Raw genomic sequence first — 12,298 nt, 5'->3', positions numbered from 1 at the left:
TTTTTTTTTTTTTTTTGAAACTGTGTCTTGCTCTGTTGCCCAGGCTGGAGTGCAGTGGCACCATCACAGCTCACTGCTGCCTCTAACTCTCGGGCTCAAGCGATCCTCTGCCTCAGTCTCCCAAAAAGGTGGGACTACAGATGTGTACCACCATGCCCAGGTAATTATTTTATTGTTTGTAAAGGTGAGGTTTCACTTTGTTGCATAGGCTGGTCTTGAACTCCAGGGCTCAAGGGATCCTCCTGCCTCAGGCTCCCAAAGTGCTGGGATTACAGGTATGAGCCATCACGCCTGGATTTACTTTTTTTTTTCTTTTAAATATGAATACATTTTACAACCTGTAGGTAAACCCCATGGCAAAGGCATTAAAGGAAAGCTCTCTAAGAATACAGCAGTGAGTTTCATGTATTTCAGTATTTTTTAAGTGAAAGAAATACTTACTTTGAAAATTGAACATGGATCCTCGTGTGATGGGACTGTCAGCTGAAAAATGAATTTGAGTTGGGAAACCAAAACATGAACAGCAGCAGCAGTAGTGAAGCCACTGATGAGGGACTCAGATAGGTATATCACTACAAATCCAATCCGCAGAAACCCCAGAGCCAACTGGAAAGAGAACAAAAACCTTTGTCAGCATAGATTAGGAGTACGCCTCAGCAAACTCAAGGATCCGCAACTGAAATAATATTACACAAAATGTAAAGGCTCAACCTGTATGTATATGCCTTGAGGAAGCAAATGTCACTGCCTCCAGGGACACTTCCCATCCAGGCTCCTTCCTCTCCTTCCCTTCCACCCCGTCCTTCAGGTGGAACGTTACATGGTATTCACATAGGATATAAGTCTAGTTTGTCCCCAAGAAGTAACAGGCTTATTCGCCCACCCTTATTTTTAAGTGTCATAGGAAGACTCATAGGCCTTTTCTAGCAGAATCTTACCTAGCATCAGCCCTCATAAATTTGCTGATGTAATTTTAAGTTATACTTTCTTTTTTTTTTGAGATGGAGTCTCGCTCTGTCGCCCAGGCTGGAGTGCAGTGGCCGGATCTCAGCTCACTGCAAGCTCCGCCTCCCGGGTTCACGCCATTCTCCTGCCTCAGCCTCCCAAGTAGCTGGGACTACAGGCGCTCACCACCTCGCCCGGCTAGTTTTTTGTATTTTTTTTTTTAGTAGAGACGGGGTTTCACCATGTTAACCAGGATGGTCTCGATCTCCTGACCTCGTGATCCGCCCGTCTCGGCCTCCCAAAGTGCTGGGATTACAGGCTTGAGCCACCGCGCCCGGCCTTAAGTTATACTTTCTAGCTGCTGGAGCATGCATTAGTGAGTGTCTACTGATATTTCCTCAAAGTTGCTCAATTCGCTTAAGAAATACGTAACTGCATATTGGACATCAGAGGTAACTGGTTCTAGCTGGGGGAAAAAGATGGTTAATTCCCCCCTAAAGCATCATTGTTTTGCAATAAGGTAAATTGGGTGGATTCTCCTTCCCTTGGATGCTTGACCTGTCTTTCTGCTCATGTCTCCAAACTGCAGCCAGAGCTGTGACTGCCCAAAGCCCAGCTGGGTTCCATTTCTATACTAGGTTCAGAAATGTATTAGAAATAACTAACCAAATTGTCAATAAGACACATGCTTATGTCCTTGTAGAAACTGACTTTTTCTTTCTTTAAGAAATGGTCTTAACCAATAATATCATTATCCATAAACTTAGGCAACATCTCAAAAAGTCCACAACATTTTCACTATTCAGTAGGGGTGTCAGCATATGGCTTGGGAGTGAGACTCTACCATAATCCTTTTCAGTTTTCCCCAAAATTGACATGAGCAGTTCAAAGCCCCCATCCCTTCCAACTAGATTACAGTTGCTGAAGATTTAAAGAAAAAAATTCTAAAGCCACCAGTATGACGATTTCTTGCATACAGTTGTTTCTTGACTCTATCAATTCCCGATACGCTGTTTCTTGAGTCTATCAATTCCCAGATATATGTTGAAGCATTTCACTTGTCACTGTTCGTGCCTCTGCATTCCCCTTCTTCCTTCTGTCTAGACCCATATTCATTCATTTTTATACTGTTGACCCACTCTTCTCCCTCTGGTTGTGATGAGTGACCCTTCTTACAGTATTTCTTATGGGCCACGAGGGAGAGACATAAACTAAAGGGAATACGGGGAGGAGTGGCAGTGGCGAGGAAAAACAGAGAGATGTGTACCAGTCAAGGCAAACAGATTGAGGTGGGCAAGTTACATGAGAAGGTGCTCACCTGGATTACTCCAGAAAGCACTGTGACTGATGCCGCCACCGTCACCTTGTAGTCATCTAGTGATGAAGAATTACTCGTTGAGTTGTTGGACGATCCTGTATTTCCAGGGAAATTTTGAGCTAATCTTACAGTTGCTGCTCCCACCATCATACTCAGAATCGGAAACGGACCTATTAACAGTGGGTGAATCTTGGTCAGTATATGCCTCCCTAAAGCATATTGTCTTTCAACCACAGAATAAGAGCATATAAAATGACTGGCGATGCCAGGTGTGATGGCTCACGCCTGTAATCCCAGCACTTTGGGAGGCCGAGGCGGGTGGATCATCTGAGGTTGGGAGTTCAAGACCAGCCTGACCAACATGGAGAAACCCCGTCTCTACTAAAAATACAAAAAATTAGCCGGGCGTGGTGGCGCACACCTGTATTCCCAGCTACTCGAGAGGCTGAGGCAGGAGAATCGCTTGAACCTGGGAGGCAGAGGTTGCAGTGAGCGAGATCACACCATCACACTCCAAGGACCTGGGCAATAAGAGCAAAACTCCATCTCAAAAAATAAAATAAATAAATAAATAAAATGACTGCCATCTGTGACCCTGCCCTCCTTCTCAATCCCTGGTCCTGATTTTCACAAGAGAACATGACTCTTCTCCTGGATTATGTGCAATTTGGAATTGATACAATGTATGGCTAATAAAATTCATAAAGAAAAAACAATGTGAGCATTAATCAGCTCAGTAACTGACTTACCCGCAGATATGTGTTTGGAAGTGCCAAAGAAAAGGTAGATTATGGTTGAGAAAAAGGCTGCATACAACCCATAGCCTGGGGGGATGGTGACCAGCAGAGCAAATGCTAAACCTGTAAACACACAAGCAGCAGAGTCCTTATTTTGTACAAGAGGAATCAAAGACTTTCTCATTTGGTTCTTAGGGTATTTAGGATTGGACCCTAAAAATAAGTTACCTCATTAATTCAAAATATATTAAAGATATAAATGTAAGAACTAAAACTATAAAACTCTTAGAAGAAAGCATAGGTATAAATCTTTATGATCTTGGATTCATCAATGGTTTCTTAGAAATGACATCTATGGCATAAGCCAGCGGTCCCCAACTTTTTGGCACCAGGGACTGGTTTTATGGAAGATAATTTTTCCACTGACTAGGGAAGGGGAGATGGTTTTGGGATGACTCAAGTGTATTACAGTTTTTGTGCACTTTATTTCTATTATTATTACATTGTAATATATAATGAAATAATTATACAATTCACCATAATGTAGAATCAGTGGGAGCCCTGAGCTTGTTTTCCTGCAACTAGATGGTCCTATCTGGGGGTGATGGGAGACTGTGACAGATCATCAGGCATTAGATTCTCATAAGGAGCATGCAACCTAGATCCCTTGCATGCACAGTTCACAATAGGGTTTGCACTCCTGTGAGAATATGATGTTGCTGCTGATCTAACAGGAGGTAGAGCTCAGGAGGTAATGAGAGCAATGAGGAGCGGCTGTAAATACAGTTGAAGCTTCACTTGCTCATGTGCCACTCACCTCCTGCTGTGTGACCCGGTTCCTAACGGGCTACAGACCTGAACCGGTCTGTGGCCCGGGGATTGGGGACCCCTGGCATAAGCAACCACTGAAAAAACAGATACATTGGACTTAATCACTATTTAAAAATGTGTACTTCAAAGGATACTATCAAGAAAGTTAACCAATAAATCACAGAATGAAAAAGTTATTTGCAAATTGTGTATCTGACAAGGGTCTGGTATCCAGAATATAGAAACAACCCTTGCAACTCCACAACAAAAAGACAAATAACCCAATTTAAAAATGGGTAGAAAATTTGAATAGACCTTTTTCAAAAGATATACAAATTGCCAATAAACACATGAAAAAATATTCAATATTGTTAGTCATTAGAGAAATGCAAATGAAAACCACAATGAGATGCCACTTCATACTTACTGGGATAGCTAAAAGAAAAAAGATGGAGAATAACAAGTGCTGATGATATGGAGAAATTTGAACCCTCATACACTGCTAGTGGAAAGGTAAAACGGCATAGCTACTTTAGAAAATAAGTTAGCAATTCCACAAATGATTAAATGTAGAGTTACCATATGATCCAGCAATTACACTCCTAGTGACATACCCAAGAAAATTGAAGCATGTTCACACAAAAATTTGTACACAAATGTCCAAAATAGCATTACTCATAACTTATAATAGCCCCCAAGTGGAAACAACTGAAATGTTCATCAACCAATGAGTAGATTAAAAAATTGTGATATGTCCATACAATAGAATACTTATTTGTCCACAAAATGGAATGGAGTACCAATACATGCTACAATATGGATCAACCTTGAAAACATTACAGTGAGTGAAAGAAACTAGACACAAAGTGCCATATATGGTATTATTTCTTTCACATGAAATATCCAGAATAGGCAAATCCATAAAGAAAGGGTAGAGGGGGATGTGAAGTTAATGGGTAAGTGATTTTTAGGGGTTGTTGGTGGTGAAAATGTTCCAGAATTGGATAGTGGTGACAGATGCACAACCTGGTGAATATATGAAAAGCCCCTGAGCTGTACACATTCAAAGGATGAATTTTATGGTATATAAATTATACATTTAAAAAATGTACCTTGTAGTACGGACACAATCCCTGTGCTGATACCAGAAACAATATCACTGAGCAACCATTCCTTAAGCCGATATCCTGGCAACCAAGATGCTATGGGGAACAAAGAGAGGACAATTCTCTTGGCCTTTTGTGGGGAACAGCTGAAAACATGGAAAGCCACAGGTCAGTCAATTAATATTGAATTTTAAGTTTAGTACCTAACTGTCAGTGGGAAATTGGTAAAGATGGTAATTTGCTAAAGATTAAACTAGTAATTTCACTCCCAGTAACATTCTTTACCCATAATCAGCTGCCCTCTGGTCACCAACAAAGAATTTTTTAAAATGCTTGCTTTTCTTTAACCATAATAGATCTATTTGTCATCCTCAGCTTGAATCATGTAATATTTCAAATGAGCATTTTCCTCTGTTCCCATCTGTTTGTTGTCTGATTTGGAAAGACTGTGTTGATAAGCCAAGATGGGCTTCATTTTAAACACTACCTTTCCAACTCTGGCAGGGAGTAGGAGGTTTGGAAACCAAAGAGGAAAGGACTGTAGGCTGTGGATTAGAGCCAGAAAGGAGAGTTGGAAAGTTAGAAAATGTAGGTGAAAGTGCTTCAAAAATATATTCCTAATGCCTATACCTTAAAAAAGATCTTACCTAAAACACACTCTGAGATGATCCAGAAATGTCTTATGATGTCTGTCTCTCTTTTTATGATTTTCCTCAAAAGCATTTGTAGAATACACCGGCCTGGCCACAATATACTGATTCCCAAAGGGTTCAATCATTTTGATTTTTCTGTTGGCTGTGGCAAGTTGAAGACCTTTCGAACTATGTGGTGAACACTTCTTCTTGCCTTTAGCAGGTTAAAAATGCCTGAAACCAAACAGAGCTTGCTTCTTAAATAACTCAGAGATAATGTGATGCAATTTACAGATGAGTGAGCTCCGAACTGAATGTTACCACCTTTTAAGATCAAAAAAGGCAGGATTAAGGGACCTAGATTGTGTTTTGCGACAGCGATATTTTATTCCAGTGAGCTGGACATGGCTCTTTTAGGTAAGTAAACAAGAAGCTTTTGTTTTATTTTTTAATTTGCCAAAAAGTAACAAAATCGACTCAGTTTATGAATCATTTAGTCAATTTTTTACTTACAAGGCAAGATACTTTATCAACTTTTTTTCCCCAGAAATATTTCCAAAGTTAAGGCATTGAAGTGCTGGGACAGATTAGATTTAAAGTTTATTTATTGCCTCTAACTGCAGTCCAGGCTGTTCCAATTTACCCATCAGAATTTTAAAATTTGATTTTTTTACCTTGTAAAATTTTAAAAAATTGTGAAATTCAAAGGTATTGCCTATTTCAGTTATTTCCTTATTGTTTCTAGGAGTTAGAGTTTTACAATTTATAGTTAAGAAAACTATGAAACAAACTAAATATTATTTGGTTACTTCATTTGTGAGTAATAAGATCTTTTTAAAGGAATGATCCTGGGCAAGTTCCTTAACCTCTCTGAGTCTTCCCTATATAATGGGGATAAAGATATTCAAGTTTCAGGTGATTGTAAAGAGTAAATAAGGTTTCCGAAGCATCTAGCTTACATATAACACACTATAGGCATTTACTACATGGTAGCTATTATTTTAATTATTAGCATTTTCTACACAAGATGTTTAAGTTTTTTATTCTTATCTCAATCCTGTTTCTATTATGCTTAAAAGATCAATTTTACAACATGTTTAAATGCACATTACCAAGTTAGCCTTCACAATTCTTTGAGGCAGTTACTCTTATTATTTTGTTATTATTATTTTATTCTTACAAATGATAAAGTGATCACACACACCCCAAACCCACACTAAAATGGAAATACTTTTTCTTGGGACATACAGCTTATAAAATGGCAGAAACAGTACCTGCATTTTCAGACTTCTTTGCTATCTTTTCTATGTCATACAGCTTCTCTATTGTTTGATATGAACATCATTGAAGAACATTGCAACTAACTGCTAGCATTTTTCCCTCTAATCTTGTTCTGTATTACTACTCATAATGCCCAAGTTTTGTTCCTCAACTTCAATCACTGTGATTAATTGAATTATCTCACACTAGATAGTATATTGTTACACCGTGCCCTCATATACCTTAAGGGATTTTCAGTATGTTTGCAGAGCTCAAGTTTCAAACAGGAATCAGATGCTGGCCTCTACTGCTGGCCCCACTTGACCTCTCTTTGATCACCCATTTTTCTCTCCCACTCCATTTTCTAGTTTCCTCTAAAGTCCTCTGTGCTCACTTCTGACCACAATGTATTGCTTCTGCCCCAAATCTCTGGCTTGACCTCCAGCATTTGAGTTCCTTTGAGCTCAGTTATGACTCCCTTATTATTATTATTATTAGAGACAGGATCTCACTGTCACTTGGGGTAGAGTGCAGTGGTGTAATCACAGCTCACTATGGCCTCTTAACGCCTAGACTCAAGCAGTCCTCCTGTCTCCTGAGTAGCTGGGACCTCAGGTGTGGGCCACTATGCCCTGCTAATTTTTAAAATATTTCAGTAGAGGCAAGGATCTTTCATATGTTGCCCAGGCTGGCCTCAAACTCCTGGGCTTAAGCAATCCTTCAGCCTCAGCCTCCCAAGTAGCTAACAGGTGCACCACCAGGGCCTCAGTTATGACATTTAGATCCTCCTTTGCTATTCTTTCTGGGCCTCTCCTCCCCTGCCACTCCCAAGTGCTTGTTTTCTCTTTTGTTTCCATTCCCTCTTCCATCTCTCCACCCACACTTCAGGGGTCAAATCCCACTAACTAGATAGTACTTCCCATTGTCAGAAGAACTTGCTCACGAAGTGGAGGTGACTTGTGCATTGCTGTGCAGAACATGGATTTTTATCTTTTTTTTTTTTCGCTGATTGCCAACAACATGGTTGGAGCATTAATAAATAAGATCTAATCCATGGTCATTCACTTCTGACATCTTGGATTTCTCACAAAGCGTATGTGGAATATCTTATAAGAACAGCCTTAACCCTTTGAAGGAACAAACCTTAGGATGAAGAAGACTTCAGCGCTGTGTATTTGTACTTCTGTCAGATGCTGCTATAGGGGACAGAAAAAAAAAAAAAAAGATTCTTCTTTGCTTGCTTTACTCATGCTTTTTCTTGGGACATACAGCTTATAAAATGGCAGCTGTGAACTCCTCAAGGAGTTCACAGAAATTTATTAGTTATCTTCCCTAAAAAAGATCTTGAAGGTACTTATATTCTTTTGGCTGTTGTATTTTTTTATTTTTTATTTTAATTTTTTTTTGCAGATGACAGTGATGTGAGAAATACAACTTCATTTCTAATCAGCTTCCTTCTCTGAGGATGGCTATGGCTGTCTCTTTAGTGGGCTTTCTTATACCTCCAGCTGGATCAAGAGTCTGAACTCTGGCTGTCCTGCCAGTAAAAGCCTCCTCCTCACACCCAAGCACTGCCTGCAAGAGGACTGCTCAGGGCAGGAATCAGGGGAGCTTAAGAAATCTTTCTGGCCAGGCGTGGTGGCTCACGCCTGTAATCTCAGCACTTTGGGAGGCTGAGGCGGGAGGATCACTTGAGGTCAGGGATTCAAGACCAGCCTAGCCAATACAATGAAACCTTGTCTCTACTAAAAATACAAAAATTAGCCAGGCGTGGTGGCAGGCACCTGTAATCCCAGCTACTCAGGAGGCTGAGACAGGAGAATTGCTCGAACCCGGGAGGCTGAGGTTGCAGTGAGCTGAGATCATGCCCCTGCACTCCAGCCTGGACGACAGAGCAAGACTCCATCTCAAAAAAAAAAAAAAAAAAAAGAGAAATCTTTCCAGACTTTAGAGAGAAATCTTGAGGGCCACATTCCAACCTTTCTGTTTTCCCCTTGCACCCATCCCTGCTTCCAAAAGGTATGCCTCCATGTGTAACATACTATGTGGGCCTCTGAACCAATGGTGCCTCTGCTGAAGAGATGTTCCAGATAGTCATAAATTAATGACATTCTCCATGTCATCATTTCTGAGATTCTTGAGCATGATCTTTTTTTTTTTTGAGACAGAGTCTTGCTGTGTTGCCCAGGCTGGAGTGCAGTGACGCGATCTTGGCTCATCTTAAATTAGGAATTCAAAAGAGATTTTTTTTAACTTCTTTTTCACCCAAACAAGTTATGTTTTTGCCAGAAATTCTTGGAAAACACTTTTTTCTGGTTCCTAGAATCACAATTCCAATTTCAAATATTATTCCCATATTAATGTAAGCCTTTTCATGTTCTATCTTCATGGATCTCTGGGTCCTTAGGGTGTCAGTGGATTTGGGGATTGAAACTCATTCTCAGGGTCCCTTCCTCTTACTAACTGTAGAATCCCAAGCCTTATTCGTATATATTTCCACGTTTATTTGCTTCCCTATAATTTGCTTTTTATTTATTTTTTTGGCCTTTATTTTATATATATATATCACACATAGACACACACGTGGACATTCATATACCTACATATCTTGGTGCTGTGGCTTAGTCATACATATTGTTGTTCTCTGCTTCTTTTTTTTTTTTTCTTTTTGAGCAGAAATTTAATACTGGGATTAATTTCTGAAGTTCAGTTTCTTAGTTTAACTATTCCCATGTATTAACAACTTTTTGATGTTTCTAGGGATTGTCATGTATATACCTCCCCACCCCTCCAAGTTCCACCCATTTCCAACCTGCAGCCTGACCTCCAGTTACAAGAACCTCCACTCTGCCTGCCCTACTCTGCTGAGAAGTGTCTTAAGACCCTGACCTTTTCACTCAGTGTTTATCTATTCTGGGTTTTAGTCTTTCAGAGGTCTGTCCTTTTGCTGGGAAACAGCTGATTTGAACCAAGATGCTGATGAGCAGTGCTAGGATTTGCCTTTAATTAGTGGTCATTTGAAATCAGCAGACAAGCAAGGGTGCAGAACACTTCCCAGCCCCTCCGCAGTCACATTAGATGCCTCCACTCTTGGACAAGGCAGCTCCTAGTAGCATCACCCCTCCCTAGCTGTTCAAGCTGAGGAAGGCCTTCATGGAGACATCACTGAAAATCCCATACTGTGCCTGAAATCTGCTGAAAACACGACTCACCTCAGGGATCTCAAAATATCTCTGAGCTAGTCAGTGCAAAACCAGAGGTAAGCCAGCCTTGTTTCATGAATTAGTCCTTGGACAATGGGAAATACAGCAGTGTCCTGATAACTGTACTTGGGGGAACGGGTGAGAGACGGGAGAACAAGCAGAATAATTGCTCCAGTGAACACCTTCAGAGGGATCTCCAACAGCAGCCAGAGGAATCAGAAATCAAGTGCACAAGAAGCTCCACATTCTGGTTAGTACAAGGCTGGATGGAAACACGGAGATGATGGCATCAGAATGGGAGAGGGCCAGAGTGGTGATTGGAGGGAAGGGGTCTCAGCACTGAGGTTGGTTAAGAGAGCTCAGGAGGGGTCAGAGGCTGAAGTGAGCAATAATTGTTACTATTATTTTTCATCAATTCTATTACTACATTGCCCAAGATGCTGAAGAAGGAAGTCAAACCTAATTTAATTGCGAGGTACAACCGAAAAGAGTCAGACTTTGGTAACTAAGCAGACCAGGTTTCAAATCCTTGCCTTGCCATATCTTAACTATGTTTGCTATGAGCCAGTGATTCAAGCCATCAATTTTCTTTTCTTCTCTTTCTTTCTCTCTCTTTTTTTTTTTTCCTTTGAGACAGAGTCTTGCTCTGTAACCCAGGCTGGAGGCTGGAGGCTGGAGTGCAGTGGCGCGGTTTCGGCTCACTACAACCTCCGCCTCCCGAGTTCAAGTGATTCTCCAGCTTCAGCCTCCCGAGTAGCTGGGACTACAGGGACCCGTTACCACACCCAGATAATTTTTTGTATTTTTAGTAGAGATGGAGTTTTGCCATGTTGGCCAGGCTGGTCTCGAATTCCTGGCCTCAAGTGATCTGCCTGCCTTGGCCTCCCAAAATGCTGGGATTATAGGTATGAGCACCTGGTCCAAGCCTTCAATTTTCTAATAGCAAAAGGAGACCATTATTTTCCTTCTAGGACTGTTCTCAAAACTGAAAGCAGGGTATACAAAGGGAGACTTCTTAGCCTTATGTTCATAGGTAGCAGTCTCAGGAGTGAGTTTAATATTGACTGTTTAGACTGAATTTACAACTGGTCCACATGACAAAAGTCAGCTGGAACCTGTTGGAAAATGCTAGTGCTGCCAACTTTTCTATGACTTTATGTTTACTCTGAGCTTATCTTTAGAAGTAGCAGTTTTCCATTTTTATCCCAGTTTGTTTTAACATAGTTTTAAAATAATCTATCTATCTGAGCTTCCTAGAATGGCATACAAGGCCCTTCATGTTTTGGCTCTGGTCTATCTCACAAGCTTCTTCACTCCTCCTTAACAATTGCAGCAGGTTCCTAATACACTATAATATTTAACAGTTCCGTGTCTTTGTACACATGACGTCCTTTGTGTTCTTCTCTAATACCTGGTAGATTCCAATTCATTCTTAAAAATACTCAGCACAGCTGGGTGCAGTGGCTCATGCCTGTAATCTTGGCACGTTGGGAGGCTGAGGTGGGAAGACTGCTTGAGGCCAGGAGTTCAAGACCAGCCTGGCCAATATAAAGAGACCCTGTCTCTAAAAACAAAACAAAATAACTCAGCTGACCATTGATTCATTTCTTCATTCCTTCAACAAACATGTATTAGCCTATTATTTGTCAGGAACTCAGTTCCCAACATAGTTGTAGAAGATAAGAAAATGATGTAAAGCCTTCATGGAATCCCTGGATAGAGTTAATCATTTCGTTCTTGTAAGTACCTTGTATATGTGTCTATTCCATGTCATACAGTATGGTCATTATTTGTTTATGTTTCTCTTCCCTTTAAGACTGAGTTTTTCAAGGGCAAGGCCCAAATCTTAACCATTTTTTCCCCTTTTGCATAGGTCCTATGACACAGTAAGTATACAAGAAAGTTTGTTGAAATAAACTGAACTATTAGCAAAAGATATATAAATGATGTAGTCCTAAACACCAAAGTTCACATATACAGGAGACGTGCCCACAATAATTGGTGCAGATAATAAATTGGAAGAAGGGATGTAAATGCGGGTTGGAGTTAGGAAAGGTTTTGTGAAGGAACTCTGAGTCTTGGGTTAGACTTTAAAGAACAGATAGGTTTGGCAAGGGTGATGACAAAGCAGTGGGGAGTAAGCAAATCATGTCAAAGGATAGTGAGAATTCCAAACACTGAAACAGAAGGCTTTGTTGGCCCATAGGCTAAACCATTAGAGAAATGCTGGGATGCACCATAGCAAGGGGTTTCACACCCAGGAGGCTCACAGAAGGCAAAAGAGAAT

General features: G+C 40.6%; 1 protein-coding gene and 1 pseudogene across 1 annotated transcript in view; one reads left to right on the top strand and one right to left on the bottom strand.

The window, feature by feature from the left end:
* The window catches only part of SLC26A3 (solute carrier family 26 (anion exchanger), member 3), a 38,046-nt gene that overhangs the window by 23,184 nt on the left and 2,564 nt on the right, over window positions 1-12,298 (bottom strand). Inside the window, exons 2-6 of the mRNA XM_011986366.1 lie at window positions 5,564-5,782; window positions 4,923-5,062; window positions 3,013-3,123; window positions 2,264-2,433; window positions 442-606 (exon numbers count right to left, since the gene is read on the bottom strand). Of these exons, the coding sequence (XP_011841756.1) occupies window positions 442-606; window positions 2,264-2,433; window positions 3,013-3,123; window positions 4,923-5,062; window positions 5,564-5,694 (717 nt within the window). The 5' untranslated portion in view covers window positions 5,695-5,782. The remainder of the gene's footprint in view (window positions 1-441; window positions 607-2,263; window positions 2,434-3,012; window positions 3,124-4,922; window positions 5,063-5,563; window positions 5,783-12,298) is intronic.
* Window positions 11,715-12,298, top strand: part of LOC105544108 — a 9,178-nt pseudogene continuing 8,594 nt past the window's right edge.

The sequence above is a fragment of the Mandrillus leucophaeus genome, unplaced genomic scaffold (assembly GCF_000951045.1).
Source record: "Mandrillus leucophaeus isolate KB7577 unplaced genomic scaffold, Mleu.le_1.0 Scaffold298, whole genome shotgun sequence".
Classification (NCBI taxonomy): domain Eukaryota; kingdom Metazoa; phylum Chordata; class Mammalia; order Primates; family Cercopithecidae; genus Mandrillus; species Mandrillus leucophaeus.
The sequence above is the reverse complement of the archived record's forward strand: the minus strand, read 5'-3'. Positions and strand labels throughout refer to the sequence as shown.